General features: G+C 45.9%; 1 protein-coding gene across 1 annotated transcript; it reads right to left on the bottom strand.

Annotated features, from left to right (window-relative positions):
- Nucleotides 1–1392: 1392 nt before the first annotated feature.
- On the bottom strand, nucleotides 1393–23559 carry myo3a (myosin IIIA). The gene is made up of 26 exons (XM_067252197.1): nucleotides 23555–23559; nucleotides 21823–21978; nucleotides 20121–20220; nucleotides 19134–19250; nucleotides 18825–18929; nucleotides 18527–18610; nucleotides 18072–18274; nucleotides 17310–17408; nucleotides 17059–17173; nucleotides 15955–16081; nucleotides 15421–15631; nucleotides 15108–15258; nucleotides 13855–14004; nucleotides 13051–13180; nucleotides 12095–12177; nucleotides 10273–10350; nucleotides 9927–10132; nucleotides 9596–9707; nucleotides 9287–9428; nucleotides 7279–8480; nucleotides 7032–7173; nucleotides 4566–4654; nucleotides 3817–3857; nucleotides 2076–2171; nucleotides 1893–1955; nucleotides 1393–1507 (listed from the first exon to the last, which is right to left on the bottom strand). The coding sequence occupies exons 1-26, from the start codon at nucleotides 23557–23559 to the stop codon at nucleotides 1393–1395; spliced, it is 4122 nt and encodes a 1373-aa protein (XP_067108298.1).
- Nucleotides 23560–24379: the final 820 nt, after the last annotated feature.

Genomic DNA, 24379 nt, shown 5'->3' with positions numbered 1-24379 from the left:
ATGAAATAAAATATTATAGTTATTAATGGAAAGATGGACATTTGAGTGAGATGACAAGAACCGGGCTCTTAGGGAATAAAGGCGTGTTTGAGGTCATGTTGGAGGATAGACAAATCTTTCGTTTGTGCCGTTATGCGCATTGAGACCACGCGGTTCAGTAACATCCCTTGTGGGCTTTTCTCCTTTAAATGTCACACTTGAAGGTTATGAGTTCACTCTTAAGGAAACGGTGAGCGAATGTAAAATGGACCACGTGGTAGAAGCGCTGGCCGATGGGGTTTGGCTAAAGTCACAGTCTTTTACAGACATGAACATATGAAGGGGAAACACAGTTTCTGTGAATTATGGTTTTGCCGGATTCTGCAGTAGGCCCATCTTCAGTTCATATGTCCCCCTTCGTCACAATTCAGACATTTATCACATGGGTCTGATAAATAAAACAGAAAACAGCTGGATTCCCGTAAATTGTGAGTTTAAAACCTCAAAACAACCCCATTAAAGCAAGAGAGCGCAATTGGTAATGGGAGACGACAATACCGTATCTAAACCTGAAGCGTTTATTAAACAGTCATTGTACAGCAACGTTTCATGCTGAATACATGAATGTACACAAGTGGCTTGCTTATGTTTGTAAAGTAAGTTAGTATGCTATTACATTGTACAGCTACCCTCAGTTCCAGTCCTTCTTAGGCGACATAGGCAGTCGCCTAGCCCTTAATATTATTTGAGTATTTACATTTACAAGTTACTGGGCCAATCTGGTAAATTGCTGCGCTAGACAAGATTGTTAAAATTCAGCTTACTGTACAGCATACTGTACACACCAAAACGTCATAAGCACAGTGACATGGATAAACTTTCATCCGGATTGACACACAACAGCAAGGAAGTTTACCAAGAGCCTAACTTTCACCTCCACAACACACTTCTAGTTGACCTTTTCCAATCAGCTTGTCACAAAATTCATTAACATACTCGAAGCCTATAGTATGTTAGGCTTGAAGTTAAGATTTAACGAAAGAGGAAGACATTCAGCACAAACACGCTGAATGCACAGGGTATTTACAAATTAATTTATACAGTTTTCCTGTTCCCAACCCCATGTACCTGGAATGTATGTTTCCCCTTCAACATGACATACCATCTGTTGAGACATTGTTCCAACTTCTGATAATGACATAAGGAGCTGAGACCATTCAGACACTTCAGCAGGTTTAAGATGCCTGGTTGACCTAGCTGGGTCGACGTCAGTGGTCCACACTGTATCCCAGATCGTGTCGTTGTAAAGTATCATGGCACATTTGGACAAACGGTGGGTGATGCTGCTGGAAGCCTGCAGGACTTCTGTCAGGTGGCTGTGTGTGTGTGTGATGGGGGGGTAAGGTCTTGTGTTCAGTAATGCTTGATGAGCCTCCGTCTCTGGGAGGTCTTCCTGAGCAGCCGTCGGTAGTCGTACGGGTTGTCCTCCGTCTGGCTCTCGGTGGAGGGCATTCTGGGAACGGAGTGCCTGTCGGCGCGGCCGGGGGAGATAACACGAGACAGAGAGGGGGAGGAAATGAAGGAGAAGACAAAAACAAAGAAAGAGGAAAATCAGAGAAGGAGGAGAGCGCCGTGCAGAGGAATGAGAGTGGGAATGAGAGATGAGGAAGATACAGCAGGGAGGAAAGATATCTTGTGTTTTACTTGCGGTGGTGGCCACATTTATCATTCCTGTCTTAACTGAATGCTTTAAGGGTTAGGCCTTGATTTTCTTTCTTCCAAAAGGTGCTGCGAAATGGGTAAACAGTATCTGTATACATTTCCATTTATTTTGTAGTGTATGCAAGCGTACACACACACACACAAAAAAAACACAGACTGTGATTATATCACCCAGTGCGATGAAGATATACCGTTTGTCTTTGGCTGGTTTGGGGGACTCGGGTTCAGAAAGGGCCCTCTCTCTCGACTGCCTCCTCTCCATAGACTGCCTCCTCTCGGCCACCTGCCTCTGCTCCGTCAGCTGCCTCCGGTCCCTGGACGGCCTCCTGTCGGTGGAGCGCCGGCGGTCCGTCGAAGGCCTCCGCTCCACAGACGTCTTCCTGGAGGAGGCGGTGGAGGTGCGTCTCTCCTTGGGACTGCCGGAGAGGCCCTGGTAGTACTGGTCATCCACGTCCAGCAGCTTCCCAGGACTAGGCCGCCACCGACAGCAGGGAGGGCGGGGAGGAAAAGGGGGAAAGGGTCAGCCATATAGGCCTGTGTGAAACGTACCCCATAACGCCACTCCCTTAGGGGAAAACAATGAAGTAGTCCCTCAGCTGTGTTTAGTGCGCCGTTAAACGAGGTCACTGAGGAGTTCCCAACGGGGAGCTGAAGCAGTGTCCATACCGAATATTTTATAACGTTTCATAGCAGGCCGAGCGTGAATATAGACTCCCATTACCTCACTATGCCTGCCCTGAGATGAGCTGAGGGAGTGTGTGAGAAGCGTGACCTTACAACCTTTGTTCTACAGGCGTGGCAGATAGACCCTCTTATAGCTGATGAATCACAGCCTCCCCCTCCTCCTCCTACACTGACAAACTCAGATGGAAATTTCCCCCTCTGTAGGTTTTTTATATCCCTCCTTTTTTATCCATGGGCGTACTGGCTGTGTTACGCAACAGAAAAACAGTAATCTATGGCGCAGGCAAGCCCCACTGCCTACAGACTCCCAAACAGCGTTCCACCAGTATTATGTCACTGTGTTACACAAACCAAACAAAAGGGATCTGCAGTGTTGACCTGAATCACTGCTAGTGAACGCCTTTGTGACAGGAAATAATAGAACATATCTGAGGCTTTATCCATCCCAGGTTCCTACTGTATTTTACAGCCTTTTTCAGTAATCGTCGTTCGTTCCTCACGGCTCTTCTCTGTGTATTCCCCCCCCCCCCCTCCGTGCTTTACTGTGCTGATTGCCACCATTGCTTTTGCATACTGGCACAGCGTCGCTCTCTGTCCTCCTCTTGCCAGCCTGTCTGCCCTCCTGCTTCCCTCCCTCCCTCTCGCTCTCCCCCTCATTCTCTGGGCTGTCAGGCCCAGCTGAAAATGCTATCTCTCCTCCTGACCTTCTCATTCTTAATGATGCATGTAAACTGCTCCTGTCCATCGCTGGCTTTATTTATCTGCTGACGAGTTATCACCCTTGATGTTTAGAGTCTCATCTTGTCAGTAGCTCACAGTGTGTGTGTGTGTGTGTGTGTCTCCAAACTGCGATGACAAAGCACCTGGCCCTCTGCTTGTCCACGAGACCTATCTGTCTATCTGCCTGCCTTCGGGAACACCTGTCATCACCTCTGTAGGTGGGATGCTCACCTTGTGGCCTGTCCAAACACACACAGACACATATGTACACGCGCACACACACACGCATAAAACACACACACACACTCACACACTCACGCTGTATCCAATCCATCCCACGTTGCAACACCCACACACATTAAGCACACTACCCCGTAGTCCACACCAGAATAGAAGCAATAATCACTGAATGGCATGTTGACAACTTCAATTCTGTACATCAAATCTTACTTTGACCATTTTCTGCTATGTCAAAGTCCAATTTCGCTGAACAAACCCAGCAAGGAGGAGGGGAAAGATGAGACTAATTAATTCCATCTTAATAGTGTAACTCTACAGGCCGTTAAGTTTAGAACCACACACTATCCTTATGTTGGCCCTCTGCCACGTCCATTACTCAGGGCCACAGTGCCAGCACACAGCAGATCGAGCCTCCCAAAGCCCCTGCCAGAGAGGCCTTAAAACCAGATGAAATACGGGCCGTCAACTCACCCTTGTTTCCTCGGCCGACGTTTGTCATCCTGGACAGACCTCTGAGGAAAAAAGACAAAGAGGAATCCTTTCAATCCAGTTTGCATGCCGTCATACAGCTAACTTTATTGGTTCGTGATCTTTAATGGATGTAGATTGGTTGATTGGTAGATTGGTTGATTGATTGATCGGTTGACTTTATTCATCCCACACTGGGGAAATTCACTGTTACAGTAGACGATTTGAATAGATAAAATCTGGCTACTGCGATAAATTGATTTGACTCCTTGACTTCTTGATTAATGATTGGATGATAGGATCAACTGAGTGAGACAGACGGTCTTGGCAGAGAAACCTGCTCAGAGAGGGGATCTCCACGACCTACCTTTGCTAGTGTGTGCTGAAAATATCAGATGAAAATATTTCAACCGACTGTTTAATGTCACCATGAGTCAAGTTCACATTTGCATGTGTATTCAGAGAGTTTTATTAATCTATTTTACTTGTAGTTAACTTGGCAAAACAACACAAAAAAAGAGAAACTATTGATATTTAATTAACTTGCATCCTAAAAAATGCTGTCTTATCTTATGCCTAAATCCCTCCTTTAGAACTCTGAATTCACTCATTGACATTCATATTGTGAATGTCAGTACAGTAGCTATTATAGATTTTGATATTAGCTCTGGAATGCGGACGCATTCCAGAGCTAATATCAAAATCTACAGCTGTAGTATTTTGGATTGTTAAACTGCTAGACAGAGACTCACGTGAATCAGATTGTAATACGTGGCGTCTTCTGGAGTGTTCAGGGTCTTTGGTTGCTGGGTTCTGCGAGGAGTTCGCTGTACCTTCAAATCTACTGAAGAAAAAGAAAAAAGAAAAGGAAACAATCAACTCAGCGCATGTATGACAAATACACTTTCAAAAAATATATACTTGAGAATTGATGGGACGATAATAGTGTGGTTGGGTGACTCTTTTCCTTCAACACTTCAGAAAAGGCCTTCTTCTTCTTCTCCTAAAGGATGCATGGAGAGGTGCTTCAGCCCCTGCTGGGAAACCCCTATTTACCTCCCACTGTTCCGCACAACAGGGACTCTGTGCTGCTCGATTGGTGCATTTAGACTTGTCACAAACAAGGCAGGCAGCTTGCAAATAACAACAGGAAGTGCATCAGAGTTTGCTGCATCATGTTACAGTGTAACCTGGCGTTGACTAACTATCCTCATGAACCATGTTGATGTACAACAACATTGGGTTACATTGCCAAACAACATTTGGCAGTTGAGTATTTGGCAACGGCAGTGCAGTTTTATTCTCTTTCCAGACAATGTACAGCATAGCTTTGGTTGCTATAGTATGATTGATGCGCTTCATTACATGTTTCTAGGGAGTTTTACTATGAGCATGTAGCGAATAAAAGGATGGATTGGTGGTTAGGAGAGGGAATGGAGTGTGTACAGTCCACAGACTGACCTCTTGAGCCCTAGTGTTCCATTGAGCTGGCCTACAGAATTGAACCCCAGGCCTTGACATCGTTTGAATTTTCCGATCCAGGATCAATCAAAACTCCTCTTGCCTGTCAAACACTGTGCCACCTTGGTGACCTACATCTTTCAATTTTCAGTATTGTATTGAGTGTGATGTTAGTGTGTATGTGTGTGTGTGTGTGTGTGTGTGTGTGTGTGTGTGTGTGTGTGTGTGTAGAAGTGAATGTCCATGCATGTGTGCTCAATTGTTGTGGTTTTACTGTGTGAATGTGTGCATATTGATGTAGAGGAGTAGATTTTAAGATGAAGTCTGACTTCACGCTAGCAGCTAATCCATTTTATTCATCACAAGTGATCATATCATAATATTCACCTCCATGGTTGGAACATCACATATTCCTTTCTTGACAATCAATATTCCATCTGCATAATAATGACCTTTGATTCTGTTATTCTTACTCAACCCCTGTCCCACAGGAAATATAGCATGACAAAAAGTCCCGACAGGGCCTGGCTGGCAGAGGGCTGAAAAGTCTGACATTATTGAACACGTCTATTTAAAGGTCACCAATCATTTTCCTCTCCTGAAATAAGTAAGCTAATTTGAAAGACCAACATTAATGTGTGCAGCAATTGTGAGAGCATTTCCTCATGAAACCAGATTACATTTTCATGACCTTTTCCACAAGGTGCAATGTGGCGGTGGCATATCCCATAACTTTTTCTATTTCATTACCCATGTAACATATTATGATTATGACTATTATGGTTATTTGATCACAAGAAATTCACGAGGAAAGCTGATAACACTACTGTGTCTAATCGAAGGAGAAATGATCAAGGAAAAACGGCTCTGAGAAACATTTCTGCTCCTTCTTCAGCCTCTGGAAATAACACCAGAAATGAATTCTACCCGTCTTCAGGCAACGGGTGGCACTTTAAAGGGCATGCCTGCCTAGGTTCTGGGTTTTCATCACGGAAACTGTGTGTGTGTGTGTATGTCGTGTGTGTGTATGTACACTGTACGGCCAAACATATGTAGACACCTATCATCACACTTACATGTGCTCGTTGGACAACCCATTCCTACCCCCCCCCCCCTTGCTTTAACAGCTTCCTGTCTTCTGGGTAGGATGGCCACAGAACCACAAACTACTGACTATATAATGCAGGGGTATGTGCGTGCTTTTGAGTAACTATACCCTCCTACCAATGTGGTAGCAGGACGGTTCTCCCCCCAAAAAAACACTCACAGGGGAAATAATAAATGTGTGGATGCTATGGTCTACAGCCTGGAAAGTCATTATGACAAGGTAACCATGGGTGACATCATGATTACATTTTCCCTGGACACCTGGTAAACCCACGAAGATAATATAATTTCATCTGCCAGCTCGATTTGGCACAAAGCGTTGAGACGCCGAACTTTCACTCTGCAGCTTCCCTCGCCTGCCATCCCAAAGCAATTACACATATCATCGGAGAAAATCTAATGAACAAGGGATCCAAGCTGCAGGGAGAACTTTCTGATGACACATTGTTTCAAGCAGAGCCTTCCTGTGTTGACACTTGACATTTCCAGGCTTTTGTGATATAATCAAGTCTCACATGTTGTCCAAAGATAAAGTCGTCACCAGGCACCGTGAGTAAGGACATAACAAAAGCTCTTCTTGCGTGTTGTTTTACAGAACAAGAGGCACAGCTCTGAGGGCAGACAGAAATCGGGCCCGTTTTCTATTTTACCTGATGGCTGTTTGACAGGAAAGCCATTGACTGCGTTTCCCTTCACGAACATGCCGTTGCTATCAGGATTGGACTGATGGGCCAGGATGATCTCGTTTAGCTTCTGCTGGAGGTTCACGTAGTCCTGGGAAACCTTTGTGATCTGGGAGAAGTCAACAAAAACAACACGTGTGAATAGACTCCTCTCACAAAACACAAGATGGCTGCTAGCTGTAGTCCAGGAGACGTGTATTTTCTACCCGTTCACCTCTTTAGAGAAGTCCTCCACCTCCTCCGCCGCTCTCTGAGCAGTGGCCTTGGAGGCCTTCAGGTTCTTCCTGTCTTTGTGGCCTCTGAACTGGCTTTGGATCTTCACGGCAGCCTGCTCCTCCTCGAACGTGTCCCCGTCCGTCTGGGACTCGCTCTCCCCTTTGTGATCCAGCAGGACGTCGGTGACCTCCAGCAACTCTTCCTCTTCCCGGTCGCCTTCCGTCGTCGGCTCCTCGGCCACCGGCTCCACCCTCGTCGTCTTCTCCCCTCCTTCCCTCCCCGCCCTCAGCTTCTTCCTGTCCAGGTGGCCTCGGAAGTTGCTCTGAAGCACCGTCGCCGCCTTCTCTTCGTCCACCTCGGCCTGGCCGTCGGCAGGCGCGCCTTCTTGGGGCTCGGGCCTTCCTTCCTCCTCCTCCGGAACGGCCTCCACCCTCGGAGGGTCTTGAGACGCGGCCCCTTTCTTATTCTTCTTCTTGGGGATCTTTCCTTCCTCCTCGAGCCGCTTGCGCTCCTTGTGGCCTCTGAAGTTGCTCTGTAGGACCACAGCCGCCTTGGCCTCATCCTCCACCGGCCCCGGCTCTCCTCCGCCCGCCGACACGCCTGGCGTCTCCTCCTCTTTCGTCGTCTCCGCGTCAGCCGGGCGCTCTGTCGCGGACTGCCCTCCCTCTCCCGGGAGACTCTTCCCTTTCTGCTTCCTGGCTGGGATCTTCCCTTCCTCCTCCAGCTTCTTCCTCTCTCTGTGACCTCTGAAGTTGCTCTGAAGGACCGTCGCCGCCTTGGCTTCCTGCTCGGGGTGGACCTCTTCCTCTTCGGCCCCCGCCTCTCCTTCCTCGCCTCCGTCCCGCTCCCCGTCCCCCTCCCCCGGGACGTCTTCGGCGTCCTCGACATCGAGCTCCTCGCCCACTTCCGTGTGTTCCTCGTCGTCGTCCTCGGCCTTCTCCGTGCCGTCGTCGCTGTCCTCCTCCTCCTCCAAGGGCCCTTCGGCCACTCGCTCCTTCCCTTCCGCGACGGCGGACGGGTCGTCCTCCTCTTCCTCCTCCGGAATAACAGGCTCCTGTCCGCCGGCGTCTCGCTCCGCGGCGGCGGGCGGCGGCGGCACCAACTCATCTCCGCTCCTGGTCTTGTGGCGCTCCCGGAGCTTCTTCCTCTCCTTGTAGCCTCGGTAGTTACTCTGGAGGACCACGGCAGCCTTGGCCTCGTCTTCCTCACCTTCCTCTGCGGCGCCGGGAGCAGATGGACGCGCCTTTAACTCATCTTCCATGGCTATTCTGGCCTTCTCTTTCTGTTTAGCCTCCCTGAGAAAAAGTATGTTAGGAATGCAGGCTGATACACAGTGTGCTCATTGGAAAGATATCAGTGGTATCAATATTGTATGTCATGAATTTGTGTCGTGTAGAACAATTCTGGTTGGTGTTACTTTTTTTTTTGGAAGCTTTTCCTCTCCTTGTGTCCTCTGTAATGAGCCTGGATCTTGGCTGCTGCTTTGTTCTTCTCGTCCACCAGCTGCTTGTAGATCTGTTTAGCGAGGTATCCTCGACAAACTAAGGAAAAGGACAATGTGACATTGTAATATCCTCTACTGACATGCAATCTACTCTCATTAGGATGACGTCTGTGGTGGGAAAAAGGCCTGCCACGCCAGCGCGTTCTTACCAGCCTGTAACTGGATGATGAAGGCCTCAAACTTGGCTTTGCTTTTATCATCAGCAACTCTTTTCCGAACTTTATGCCCTCTGTAAGCTGGCGGGGATAGAAGTTCAAAAGAAAGAAACATGGGTATAATGTTGTGTGGTTGCCTTTCAGCGTGATTGGCAATGTTCTCACGGAGGGATTAGGCATCTGTTGTTGCCATGGGGCTGGATGTATACGTTAGCTCCGTGGCATAGCAGATTGTGGATCAAAAGGTACCAAGTTTAAATACTGCCTGTACGTTGCGCTGGATGAAAGCGTCTGCTAAATGAGATGTTGTTATTATCCCTGCTGACCTGACTGGAGGACCATAGCACTCTGCTCTCTGCTCTCCAGGGTGCGGCGGTAGCGCTTGACTCCCATCCAGCCCCGGACGTAAGCCTGAACCAGAACGATGCGATCTGTGGTGTGTCGCACCATCAGGTTCAGGTGTTCCACATGGTAGTATTTTAGGAACACCTGAGAAACAGTTGTTCAGAAACAATACGTAATTAGAATAAAACAATACACTTTTTTATCTATGCCACAACCATGCATAAGGGATTTTATGGTTTATTCATGATTTAACGTTAGACCTGCAGGAACTAAATTCAACTAACGTTCAACTAAATTGAATGTCACCATACCTTCGTTTTGCCCAGGGCCCAGTTCTCTAGCTTTGCTTTCTCCAAGATGGCTGCACATGTCTCTGGGGTAGCAGCCGGCTCCTCATGGGCACGGAAAGCCAAAATGAAATATCTGTAAAAGTCCAATCATTATTATATCAGTAGTCAATACAATATGAAGAAAGAAAAAAAAAGTAGAATTGCATAGTCCAATAACAGACAGCAATAACAGAGACCAATAAACAGGAACACACATTTTTCATTCGGCAACTCAAATAGATAAAACCACAAACACAAAAAACTCAAATAAATTCACGGCCCCTTAAATGACTATGTTTCCGCAAACGCTGACCTCTTGATGAAGTTGGCAAAGACAATACGATGCGAGTATCCCTGTCTGCGGATCTTAGCTGTCTCCAAAACCCCGGTGTAGCGCAGCTGCACCATAACCTTCTCCCGGTCAAACTTGCTTGCCTGCCGGTCGTTGTTGGGCTTGATGCAGCGTACAAAGTGAGGCTGTCCAGCCACCATCTTGGACAGCAGGTCCATAAGAGAGTACTGGAGATCAGGAAGAAGGGGGAGGAAACCGTTCGAGACACTTGAGACATCCCTTCATCAAGCTAACCACGAGATTCTGCTACTGTAAGGGGGAAAAACTATAGTTATTGATGTGGAAAGAGGCTGTTTTTGTGTCTTACTCTGAAGTAGGAAGCCACGGTCTGTGTCCGCATGTTGGTGGTCTCTCTAGGATGATGGCTGCTCTCTCCAGGCTCCCCCTGGTACAAACACACACAGCTTATCAACAGGACAGGGAAGACAAACAGCATCATACTGTACATTCTTTTTGGTGTGGCCTTTGGTGGTATGCTTACTGAAAATGGGGTAATACGTTCGATATCACCATACAATGCACAGTCACTAATATAAGAAGTATGATATTGAATGATTTATCAATTTGAGAAAGTATGGACGTTTAAATCCTTTCAAGAGTCCCATGAATGCCTATAGTGTTAACGTAAACTCATTTAAGATTAAATTTGATGTACATTAAAAAAAACTTTCATATATGGTAGTCACATGTCCACTGTTATCTCAAGCTAAAGTCAAATCAATGAAAAGAAACGTGCGATCTCTTTTTGAAAATCTCCAATCACCATTTGCATATGTACATTGTGCTCAAGTGGCACAGCAAGCATGTGTGTGCGTTCAGAGATGAGCGTTAATTTCCGAGATGAAGGCTGCAAAAGAGATGCATAAAAAGTGTAAACAATCACTTGCCAAATACTGAGCAAAGTCTACATTTGAGAACTTGCTTCGAGCAATCATCCTACAGTACGTATGGTCAATTAGAAAAGATCTTCAATCTGTAGACGCTTTGACATATGATAGACATACTTGGAGGGGGGGGGGGGAATGTGGGGACCTTTCTCATTTAAAAATAGGCATCGTGAAAAAAGATATAATTACAACATGTTCTCATTTGCAGAGCAATACAGCTGGAGCAAATTAGAAATGGAAATTTATGTTAATCTTGGACACGGACAAATATTAACCTTGAGACACTGCATATGTAAGGAACATTTGGCATCATTTTAACAGGCTTTAGTCACAATGCCAAGTACAATGCAACTTCTCGAACAAAACACACCTATAAACCAGAGGTCAGATGAAGTTTCCAGGCTGTCGCTCTCCATTTCCAAGTGCCTTTTACAGAAAGACCCTTTGATGTGCTCTTCTAGGTCACATTTTTAAATATGCAGAATAATCTAAAAGCATTCGCAAGCCCCTCAAAGCCAGTACATTGCTGTGAAGTGTACAAATACAAATTGCCTCTTGTCTAAACCTTAGTCAAAATGACAATGACTTCAAATTACACTGGTGGTTTTGTATTTTAATTTGATCCACTTGACTTTTGTATACAGTTACTAACACTAACTTTTATTATTAAGATAGTTGGTTGGAAATGAAAGCATCATGCCAAAAGGTTAAGAACTATTTGAAACCTCATCTGACCGTTAGTTCATTCCAAGGAACGCCTTAAGGAATACTTAATGCAAAAAAAGCTGACAGTTTTTCTGAGATTAATCTAATAGCAAAAAGCCAGACACACACACATACGGCTAAAGACAAGTGCTCTAAGTCTCACTGTTTTGACTCATTTACTACTGTAAATAACCAAAGGGTACTAGGGTTACTTGGGGTCCGTAGGAGAAACATCTACTGAACATCTATTCTAGGGTCTTTGCCATTCATTACCTCACTGATTGACATAGAACTAAACAAAGGATGTACTCCCATCTTTTTATGGAGAAATGCAGAAAGAGAGGAGGAGAGAAGGGAGACATGCTTTCTGATTAGACAGAACAGAAAACATCACACTCCATTATGTCAAATACACGGTGCCTGTGTCACACAATACACACAGGATATATAACAGTAAGAAAGACAGAAGCAACAAGCAAATTGCTTCTTGGAAGACATTTGAAAGAGATGAATGAATTCCTTGTTTTCTCCCAGTACCTTGGCAAAATTAATGGTGCGTTGAGGGGTTCGAAGCGTATTGGCTGTGGTCATGGCTTTTCCCTTGGTGTGGGCCAAGTTGCCTGGAAGATGGAGAATGAGAGAGAGCAGATATGAGAATCATTGAAGCGACCATGACAGCTGGCTGGCTTGCTCCAGGTGAAAGATTTGGCTTAGTTGAATATTTCTTACCAACTATGTTTTAACACCACCAGAATGTATCTGATTTTAAACTAATGAAGCAGATCAGCAAAAGTGCGAGCAATCACATGGGTGTCAACCACAAATAAATAATATTGTCGGTGAGGGATTTGGGGGAGTAAATATTAGGATTACTCCGACTTAGTAGGAGAAGGTAGCAGAAATCAAAGATTGCTCTGTTAGCAACTGCTAAACTGTAGTCACTCTTTGAACATGGAGCATTTGATCATGTTAGCTTTCATGAGGTCAGTTTCATGATGCCCTCAAGGTGCAGGAGGTGGGTCATGGGCCGTCGCTCATCAAAACAGCTTTAGGGGGACATTAAAGGGTTATTAAATCATGGCTGACCGTTTGATTTCATCACAGTTAGTTAAGTTCTCTGACCGCGCCGGTTACTCACGCTGGAAGGGCCAGCTTTTCGCAACAAAAGCCTGACTTCCAGTAACCTGAGATTGCACTGGAAAGAGCCACAGTCACCAGTTTTTCTCACTCAGCATTGCAGGTAATACAAACTGCTCTCGAAACTTGTCCAGTCACTGGCAATGTCTAAGACAGGCTAACGCAAATTAAGTTAAGCATCTGAAGTAGGAGGTGGAACATTTAACATTAGCAAGACTACTGAAATACGATGTATGATACAAAGTAAAGCACTCTTACAAGATTCCGGGGTTCTCAAAGTAGCTAACATATGAATTACTGGAAGTTTGATCTGTTTTAAAATGCTAAACACTGATTTGTGTTCGATGGGTGCTTACCAGTCTTAGTGAGAGGATGGGTGACCAGTTTGCGGATCAGCTCATTTTCTGAGGACCTCAGCAGGAGAACTATATCAGCAGGGAGAGTATCTCTGTTTTTAGCCAGGAAGCCTCCAGCGTTATAAATCACCTGCAAGAATACAACAAAAGTCATTTTGGCTGCCAGTGCAGTGAGGAATGTCACTTGATAAGATTTATTTAAAATACTTAAGTTATTAGATAAATGATTCATGCTATGAACAAGTCCAACTAGATTTAAAATCTAAAAACATGATCGTACTCAGTCAGATGTACTTTTGTTTTTGCACTCTGCTTATATATGTCAGGTGGAGACATGTTTGACAGGACAACATCACCTTTCCAGCATAGTGGTGAATGCCGAAGCCAAGGTCTACTCTCTTTGGTCTCCAGAAGTTTTTGGACTTCAGGTTGTCTTCAAATTTTTCTGCAATAACAAACTCAAGCTGTTTAATTAACTATTCTAAGCAATTCCAGATTCAATGAGTGACAGCTGTGCGGAAATAGATTTCTCTGTCATTTTTCAAATACAATTTCCATTCCACAATTTTCATAATAACCTTGAGGTTCTTCTGAATCCTCCACTGAAGTATTTCAAAAGCATGAGCTAAATAGCTTCATTTAATAAAATGTATGTAAACTAAGATTGTGAAAGACAAGTGTGTCTCCAGGGGCTGTGTATTCAACGCAGGAAAGGCATTGGTGCGGTTTAGATCAATCCTGCCTTATGCCATTATGTGCTCAATGTTGCACAAGCGTCGATGGTTGTGCTGGAGACTTGCCTACGAGCGTCTGGTCGGTGGCCTGGGGGAAGCGGCTCTCCTCGTCCAGCAGAGAGAGCATGCCCATGGGCTTCTGCAGGAACAGATCCAGGAGAGGCCGGTTGTCCTCGTACTCTATCACCCGGGCGTCCACATCCTCGTTCAGGTACTCGTCCTGAAGGACACAGAAACCCCCACAGGGTGTGTGTGAGTGTGTGTGTGTGTGTGTGTGTGGGGGGGGGGGGGGGGGGGGCGGGACAAGGATGAAAATATGCCATGCTGGAAAAAAAATCGTCTTTTTGGTGTGTGTGTTGTTCCGTATCTTGAAGCTAGCCGGATCAGGTGAGGCCGAGCGCCTGTGAAAGGGTCGACGGTGAGTCAGCAACGCCACAAGTCCCGACCCAGCCCCTCCCCAGGAACGTGACACAGGGGGACAAGTTCCCCCGGAACAACCCCACGCTGAGGCAGACGTGGCGAGGCCACAGGGGCAGAGGCCCCACACACTCACCGTCTGTGACATTTCTAATCTGGATGGCAGTGCTGCTGAAAGGATTCCCGTCGCTTAATAAATCACAAAACCCCTCGAGGCGAACTTAGAAGAAACACCAGCATCTACATGTGGCATCTGCACACAGACCTAATCATTAGATTCAGCAGATGCCTACGCGGATCATGAAAGCACGAAACAGAACATGGACACCGATGACTGTCTTGAAGGGACAAACATTATTGATGATATACTGTCGACAGTCTGGCTGGTTGTCTGATACGTAGGATGCAGTTAAAGTAGCTGTTTGAAAAGCCTTCATGCCGAGCCTATACTGTACAGAACTGAACACAGAACTGTATATATCTGGGCCTCTTGCCAGACTATACCCCAGAGTAAGCTTCAGTCCCACACTAACTGTCTCCAACTCCTAATTGACCCTCATTGCTGATGATTTATGAAGCGTCTCTGTGGGTGAGACTGAAGCACTTAACATGAGCAAACTGTTCTCTGCCCCGGAGACACGGCACCCCCAAGAGACCAGTGAATTGCAACCCCCCTACTCGGCTTGCCTTCAAAAAGACTCACAAAACGGAAGCATACTTCACCCTTGCTGAGTCCTGTAAAGTGCGAGCTGACAAACAATGATGTGTTGTCACCATTCAGATTGAAATGAGGTAGTTCCAAGGTGAAAATTGACTTTAAAACATGCTTCCCAGGTGGTTGTCGCCCATTCAAGACCCTATTGGTGGGATTTTGGAGGCTACGATGTGAAAGACAGGGAGCTGTACCTGCTCCCAGGCGAAAATGTGCTGGTTGAAGTAAAACTGGATCTGCTCGTTGGCAATGTTGATGCAGAGCTGCTCGAAAGAATTCTTCTTGAAGTTCTCGAAGCCGAAGATGTCCAGGATGCCGATGTTCAGACCCTTGTCCTCTTCCTCCCTGGTCGAGGTCAGCGAAAAAAAGGAAAGTCAGAAGAGGATTTATTATGAGTCACCACTGCTATTATAGTAATGAGGCTAGTTTAGGAGGACACACATACACACACGCAAAACACTCCCCTCTCCCTTCCTCCCAAACGTGACCCCCTCCCCCCCGTCTCACCCCTGCTGGCTGTCGGGTCGCAGCAGGGTGTTGATGCGGTTGACGATCCAGCTGAAGAGGCGTCCGTACAGGGCCTTGCCCATGGCGTCCCTCACCTCGGACGCCTTCTCCACCGTGTTGGGCCGGACGATGGTCTCCCCGCGCGCCACCACGCAGTGGGACGTCAGGGCCTCCTGGAGCTCGTCCGAGCGGATGCACAGTAGGGAGGCCGCTACGCACACACACACATGCACACAGATGCGTAAACACACACACACATGCACACAGATGCGTAAACACACACACACAGAGACACGTGTGCAGACACACATACAGATGCACAGACGCACAAACACAATTTAGAGTACATCAACCATAACATATGCACACATACAGGCAGAGATGTACACCAAGGGAGCCATACAATAAGCACATACACCCACAGACTGTGACACAACAACCCCTACTACCACGTTCTCCATTATGCTCACTGGCCAAGCCCCCCCTCCCCTTCTCATATCCCCCATCCCCCTCCCCCCCACCTTCCCATCTCACCATTCTCCAGGACAGCGATGTTGGAGATGTTACTCTTGTCGGTTTGGTGCTCTGACGCCACGGAGGCAAATTCAATGTCCCCTGAATTCAAGATGGCAGCCAGAGTGCTGTACACGCTGCCCAGTTCCTAAGACATCAAAGGCAGAGAATAGGTCTTATGTCATATAAGACAGTGGTCGACTGCAGTTAATCCAAACAGTTCAATAATACCATATGTCATACAAAGAAGCTCTATGAGAATTCCTGCTAGACATGGTCACGGTCCACAGTATGAAATGATCACATCCTTCGTGCACTAGTGGAATTTCTGTCACTGTGTCTGTCTGATTTCTCTGGAGCCCCTGTTCTATGCCATGTCCTATATGTCATCACACTCTGACGAGTGTCACTAACACTCACAATTTCCCCGCTCTCTCTAAAGGCTGCTGCAGTGCTAGCACGGTTCAGCATTGATCCTGTCATCACAGACACTTTCAAGATCCACCATGTCTTTGTGTGCGAGAGAGAGATGACGTGGCTACCTTCACTAGCTAAGTGCCCACTGATCACAGCCATAAGTGTTATTGGCGTGCTCATGCAAGAAGCGTCCAGTGATTCACAGCACCCAGAGTCTTTCATGGCCTTCATCGAACTGTCTGATTTCAAAGATGACTGCACATGCTCACAACATGACGTCATGGTTTCTCACATAATTTTGTGGGTGAGCTGTGATTACTGAACTTGAAAATGCTTCCATTTTCTTAGAGGGCATCTGCCTGGCGTCCTACACACTCACTGCACAGCGTGTATCAGTTCATCCAAATCTATTTTCCTTTGTATTCAGGCATACCCATCAAGATGAAGTACTATACATATGGGCCATTTGCGCCTGCAAAGGAACGTAATTGAACTTGGTCTGTTCATGCAAATGACTATCCATTCTAAAAAACTAGAGTATTGAATCCACAACCCGATGTACCAGATGTAACCCTAACCCTAACTCATAGAAGTCGTATAAAAAGCATTGATGAAGGCTGTGTGGATAACCGTGTGACGGGGTGTGTAACCTTGATTCCAGACCTATTATGTGGTCTACTAATCAGTAATTGACCCAGTGTTCAGTACCTCCAGAGTAAAACCAATGACTTTGAAACACTGCTCCACAGCATCGAACTGCTCCTTGTAGAAGGTGCTGCTCACAATGTCAGGCCCTAATTTAATGTGCTCGTTGCACAGATACCTTGGGGAGATAAGAGAAACAAATGCACAAATAAGGTCCAGATTAGGGGGGGTGTCAGGAAGTCAAAGACTATCTCAAACTGGATGGTGAATTACGGTAGTGAACAGGGACAAGGAAGGAGCTGTCCTCTGCTTACTTGGGGGTTTTGCTGTCAGAGAGCTTGTAGTGGGCTAGCTTCTTCCTCTCAGCCAGACCAGCGTAGATGTAGTTGAAGATGTGGAAGTTCTTCTCTCCCCTGCGTGGATGGACATACACAAACGTCTGTTGTTAGAACATTTCGGAATGGGACAAATATGAGATTGAGGCCCCAACATTTGCATAATCTTTCCCTGCCCTCACAAAATCTTTTTGGATTTCAAGGTTTTGGGGGTGCTCTCTGGGATATAAGCCCATTAGTCTCCCATTTTCTTTTTTACTTTGACCACAAGAACCGTAAGTCCAATGATGTGCACTAAACCTTTCACCCTCCAGATATTTCGTCATAGTCCCCTCTTTGAAGTCCCCATGAGGAGATTTGCAGGCCTTGAATCTTTGATCAAACAGGAAATAAGACAGCCCTTCCACTTGACCCTGCGTGCTCCCCGCACCGGGATGAAATACAAGGATGATGAAATGCACAGAGAAGGCAAATGTCACCCGCCTCGGAAGAACAGACGGAACACATCACACACACAGAGTAACACTCACTCAAACAGTCGTACAATGTGAAAACATCCCACACTTAAACAGTCCCACATGCCACACACTGTGAAAACATACACACACACAGAACCCTGACCACACAGACTGGGGGAAATATCACACCACACGAGCAATGCCATTTGAACACAGACAATGACCAGTACACAGGTACAGTCGGTCACTGTCAAATGAAGGCCCTGCGATGGCAGTCACTTACACAGCCTGGTGAGTCACGCGGGATTTCTCCAGAAGGTATTCCGATATCTGTGCTCCGACGACGGTTCCCCCGCTTGTGAACTTCATCTCCAGGTACTTCCCAAAGCGGCTGGAGTTGTCATTGATCGCCGTGCAAGCGTTCCCAAAAGCCTCCACCAAGTTGTTGACCAGCAGGATCTTTTCCTGCAGGGTCCTATTGTTGGCCTGTAAACGCAAACGAAACACTGTCAGCACGTCGGCTGGAGATCAACATTCGATGTGAAAACAACTGTCCTTCTTTCCCATCAAGTTCCCAAACTTTCATGTGACAAAACATTCGGTTTTGACACATTGTAAAAACCTTTAGCCTGAGCAACATCTGGTTCGAAACAATCGAAGGGCGTGACCTTGCTGCGAGAAACACTCTAATGGAACATTGTCATGTGTTCTAGACGTGTTCTGCTGCTGATTACTCACCTTGCCCAGCACAGTGAGCTGCTGGACCAGCAGGTGGGCACTCTCTGTCTTCCCTGCTCCACTCTCCCCGCTGATTACGATGCACTGCACCCAGAACAGAGACAAGACACAAGGCGGTTACGAACCCCAGCCTGATGTAACACACTCCAAACAAAACAGAGACAAGACAAGGATCTATTACAGAACCATGCTGATGTAACACACTCCAAACAAAACAGAGACACAGAGGTAATAGCTATTACAAAACCAGACTGATGTAATCACACTCCAAACGATGAGTTGAAGCCTTTTTTTTTACCTGATCTGCATTGTATGTCACCATGGACTGGTAAGCTATGTCTGCAACAGCAAAGATGTGTGGAGGGTTGGCTGTGCGCTTGGCCCCTATGTACATCTTAGTGTACTGTGGGGGAAGAGAAGAACACGGTTTAGAACAAGCTGTGGATCTTACGTAGTTACGAGAACAGGCAATGCATTTCGATAAGACGCTGAATGACGAATCTATTCACCGACCACCGTTACTTTCCAGGAACTACAGCCTAATCACTTCCTGTTTCAAAGAGAAGACTAAAGTAACCATGGTAACACACGGACAGGGAACACACACCTCGGAGCCGTAGATGTCCATCTTGTGGAAAGGGTTGACAGCGATGAGGATGTCTCCCACATACGTGTAGATCTGGTCCACTGAGTAGCGACCCTGAAGCTGCTCTGTGACTGCATTCTGAGGGGAAACAACTACTTTTAAGAAAGCCTCACAAGCTCAAATGTATCAATGTTAAAATGCTATGAGAAAAAGTCCTTTCAAAGATACACATGACTATCTTCCCATTTTTGCACAGTATAAATGGGCCTGGATATTTTTGGTTTATGTATTGAGGCATTATTAATGTATTTGGTAAATGTATTTGTAGTTTTATTCATGAATAACGCGATCAGTACTAAAACAATGAACAATGATTCATGTCCGTCCTACTTCCATCAAACTATGGCTTCATACATTCTCCCCTCCTCCTTCTGTCAGCTCAGACAGGTACATCAACAAACCCAGCTGTCCCCCTCCTCCCCACCACACAGGGCCTGTCCCCCTCCTCCCCACCACACAGGGCCTGTCCCCCTCCTCCCCACCACACAGGGCCTGTCCCCCTCCTCCCCACCACACAGGGCCTGTCCCCCTCCTCCCCACCACACAGGGCCTGTCCCCCTCCTCCCCACCACACAGGGCCTGTCCCCCTCCTCCCCACCACACAGGGCCTGTCTCCCTCCTGAAGGATGGGCACAAATATCCGTTGGCTACCGAGCGATTTGTATCGTTCAATACGTCAATGGAGAACCTGGTATTGATAAATCACCCCACATGCATTTGTGACAAATAAAGCTATTTTCCAATTCAACTCACATCAGAGTGGAACCTTGGGACAATAGAAGCACTATAACACCCGCTGGTGATTTTTATACAGTATATTTTCCATATATTGTGTTTTAACCAACCGACAAAAAGAGTTTAACTTATTCACTATATGAATCACATTTGTAAACATGATGTGTCCAATGCTAAGGTATTCAAAAAGCAGGAAGGAGCGTATTGGTTTACCTCATCAAGCACCTCCAGGGTCGCAAGGTCGTCCACTTCATTGGGGGCGGGGCTTGATGAATTAATGTAGCTGCCTTTCTTGGTGTTAATACGCTCATGTCTACACAAAGAAATGATAACGAAAAAAAATTCTCACACTGAGAAATACATGGAATCTGAAAGAGCGAAATGTAAGACAGCTATATGCACTATTTTGGGATGTTAGCATGATCACAATTAGTCATTTTGCACAATGATTTCATCCCTTCTTAACTCTCCAAGCTCTCTACATATATTTCCTCACTTCCTAAAATCACACCTACTGTAAACAAATCTACTAAAACCTATCAGCATGAAAACCAAATCGATCTAAAACTACTGTAGACCTAAACAGGAAGAGAACCCAGTGACTTCTTGTGTTTGGGCCAATCAGAATACAGCTCCTCCCCTCTGCGTCCTGAGAGGACCTCAGGGCTAACTGTCAGTTTCCTGTTGTTGACGGAGGCTGCACTCACAACACTGGAGCTTCAGTGGATCTCTTTCACAGTCTTCTTTAAACCCTCTCCACTATTTACAGGCCTCTATTCAAACGGTCTAACTGGCCAAACAGCACGCAACCATATGTCCTTCCACCTGGACAAGGACAAGCAGCCTTAGCACAGCGTGGTGTAATCCTCCACCTGACCCCAGAGAGACCTTTGTCTGACTGGGCCTCAACAAGACCAGGACCTAAACCGAAGTCAGATGATTGTGTCACTGTGTGATGCTTGTGTTGCGTTTATGGGAAGTGACCTCATATCCATCATCAAATCATGTCCGGATACAAGGATCCAATCGGAGGTGTGCACGATCAAATGCAGCATGTTAGAACTTCCTTTTTGATTAAAATGTTCGAATTTGAGTTTGAGTTTGTCACGGTACAGCAGCGATGGGAGGTTAGACCGAACTCAGAGGGCTGAGGGAAGACTCCCCATCCAACTGATCTAGCTGACAGAACTAACTTCTTCACACAACGGGTCTACAGGTCTACACCAGGTCTACAAGGTGGATTAAAGGTGGTAGGGAAATATCTACAAAGCTACAGTAAGGAATCTGATTGGAACAAAAAGATGATTAACTTGGCCTATGGCTTGGCATAGACGTAGACTTCCCATACCTGTCGTTACTGTCTCTTCTGTCTGTTTTTCCATGATGGCTTAAATGACAGAAATAACATTCACATATCATAAACAAGAGTTGAAAAGCTCACAGGGAAAACTAGGTCCTGTGATGTAGTTTCACTGGACCAGTTTTTGTTTTGGCGGCCATTTTGTTTCAAGACTTTTGACACCCAGAGTCTTCCTTGGTTGCAATGCAGGACTTGGTCTATTGCCTGTCTGAAGGTGACAGTGTCACAGACTTGCACAGTACCCAACAGAGAGAGTAATTTGGATTAACATCCACATCTAGAGTTAAGCTGCTGGCTCGATGAGCCAATAGAAGACAGTTGTGCAACAAGCAGGTATTTTCAGTTAGGCTGTTGTGAAAAAGCAGAGAAGCCTTACTCAGAAGGATATATTTCAACTGTATTTTATGTTTTGACAGTGTACGACCAAGGAGAATCCAAATATAAAGAACAATTACAACAGGCAATTTGCTGAAATACGCTGTAATACCCTGAGAACGCCATCTAAAAAAATCACATGGCACATCCTTGGGCTGGCTTAAAGGGTCAGGGAGGTACCTTGTTTTCCCAGTGATGCCTATCTGCTGGTTGAGGTCTATGAACTCCATCAGCTGTTTCTGCAGGATCCTCTCTCGGCCAAAAATCTGTTTGATGAAGCCATGCTGGAACAGATCTAGGACATTCGGTCTCAACTCAAAGTCCTTTATCAGACATCTGTGTGTACAAGAGGAGGAGAACAGCTTTCGTAACCATGCTTGGATACATGGTAAAAGTGTGTGATGTGAGGTGTAATGAAGGTACTTTATGGTCCGATGATTCGTGTTTCTAATTTAGGGGTGAGTGGTTTATGTATGCATTTAATGCTAAAGGGTAATTGGGTGATTAAGAATGCTGGATGTGTGTGTTTACTGAACACAAACCTTTAAGTCATTAAAGGAATGTCGCTTGATTTTCTGTCATTAACCACATGCACACTTTCATCACATGTTCATCTACATATATTTATTATGTGCGTGTGGTTGATGCATGATCCTTGGTGTGTGTCTGTGTGTGTATATTATACACACACAGACAGACACACACACACTACATACACCCTGGTCCTCACGTGCAGATGGTATGCACACACACAGACACACACACGCACACACCCACACACACACACACACATACACACACACACACACAGACACACTACAGTCACCCTGGTCCTCACCTGCAGATTATATATACACACACACACACACACACTAAAGTCACCGTGGTCCTCACCTGCAGATTATATATACACACACACACAGACATACGAGAGTAACTCTGTCGCTCACTTGCATATGAAGTCGTTAAAGTAATCCGACCACAGCTCAGGTTGGTGGAGGGTGGGTGGTGGATTTCTGTGAGGAGAAAATCGAAAGATAAATCGAAAGATAAGATGAGATGGGAATTTTGCAGATGGCGAGGGGGACAAAGGCTGACGCTGAAAGCAAGGATGTCATTTTTCATAGCGGATACCAAAGGAAAGGCTTTTGCAAAATATCTCTGCTCGCGTCATGTGGAGAAATGAACTGTCCACTCCCCACTAGGATCCAACTACAACAGTCTTTAAATGTAAACATCTTTAAACATTCCCATGTTCTGGCATTTCCCACCACTCGAGTTGTGCTGTTCCTTGTTTTTCTGTTGTTGACTGTTTTGTATTTTGTTTTACTGTGTATTTTATAGTGTTTTTTAAAATGTATTTGGATTACTGTTTTTGTGCTTCTGTTCGGCACCTCGGTCAGCCTTGCTGTGTTGTGAGTGTGCTTTATAAATAAAATGTACTTACTTACTTTACTTACTTAAAACCGTACTTTCAATCAGTAAGAGCATCTTAATAACGTCACATGAATGCACCTTAAGCGTTGACGAAACATGAAACAGGGATAACTAACAGTATATCACAGAACATATCTTCCAAACCATTAACGCCTTGGTAGACGAGCAGCCACCTGAGTAAAGCAGAAGCTATTGCAAGACTACAAGCTAACTTCCTTGTTTATCAAACTCAACCAGACAGAGACAAACACAGCTGAAGGCCCTGTCTGATGAGGCCTGCCAGCTGAGGAAAAACAACAGCGCTTGTTCGCTGTAATTCCCTGTCCTGTTTTTTAAGTGGCTTTTTACAAGAGGCCGCTTGGAAAAGGATGCCGATCCCCCGCGCTAATGCACCAGGTCCTCTTCACGTACAAGCTGACAGCGATTAATTGCTCTAATAGGGGGGCATACATCTCCCGGTTATCACACTTCACACCCCATATAGACAGCGTGTGTGTGTCAGCCAGTTAAATGGAGTCTGTAGCTTAGGTGCTCCGACTATTAAAATGCATTCTTATCTGGATGACAAACAGGTCTTGGAAGGCAGGGCGCAACATTTGCTGTGGGGAGATGTGTGTGTCTGTGGGTGGGTGTGTGTGTGTCTGTGGGTGGGTGGGTGGGTGGGTGTGTGTGTGTCTGTGGGTGGTTGTGTGTGTGTGTGTCTGTGGGTGGGTGGGTGTGTGAGTGAGTGGAGGGTGGTGAAGGGGGTGGGGAACAAGGACCCGAAATAGCAAAAATAGGACATTTAAATGAAAGCGTTGTCTCATTGTAATTCATGCACTTACTTTGTGTTCAGTGTTGAGTGCGTGCAAGGACAGGCTTAGGGTTGGTTCATTTAGCTAGATGTGTGTGTGTGTTTGTGTGTGTGTGAATGTTTGTATATGTGCCAGGCAGTGCCAGTGAGAGTACAGGCAAGAACTCTCTCACAGGGATCAAAAGTAATCCGGAGCACAGGATCCAATCTGGCAACCTTCTCCAAGAGCAGTTTTGGACACCTCTGTGAGCAGGGGCAGTTCCTGGATCAGGACCCCATTCTGCCTTGGTTACATAAGTCTGCTGGGGCCGTTCAGTAAGACATTGATGGAGGTCTGGACCCCCTAGGAATAAAGAATGATTACAAACAAACAAGCGAGAAACTAACAGCTAGCTTAAAAGCTTAACCTGTGAAAAAACACTTTGGCAACTGAGAGAAATAGAAAATAATTGTCAGCAACGAGACTTTTGAGTGCTGGTTCACACCTCTTTTTGAGAACAACCCAAA

The sequence above is a fragment of the Osmerus mordax genome, chromosome 15 (assembly GCF_038355195.1).
Source record: "Osmerus mordax isolate fOsmMor3 chromosome 15, fOsmMor3.pri, whole genome shotgun sequence".
NCBI lineage: Eukaryota > Metazoa > Chordata > Actinopteri > Osmeriformes > Osmeridae > Osmerus > Osmerus mordax.
The sequence above is the reverse complement of the archived record's forward strand: the minus strand, read 5'-3'. Positions and strand labels throughout refer to the sequence as shown.

What these genes read in the sequence shown, in the direction of transcription:
- myo3a (XM_067252197.1), bottom strand. An exon ending in CCTGGAGAGCAGAGAGCAGA is followed by an intron (nt 8,481 to 9,286) that starts GTGCTATGGTCC and finishes AAGGTGAGGAAG; the next exon opens with ACGAGGCCAAGGCTGCCGTG. An exon ending in CGTATTACAATCTGATTCAC is followed by an intron (nt 3,858 to 4,565) that starts GTGAGTCTCTGT and finishes TTTTTTCCTCAG; the next exon opens with AGGTCTGTCCAGGATGACAA.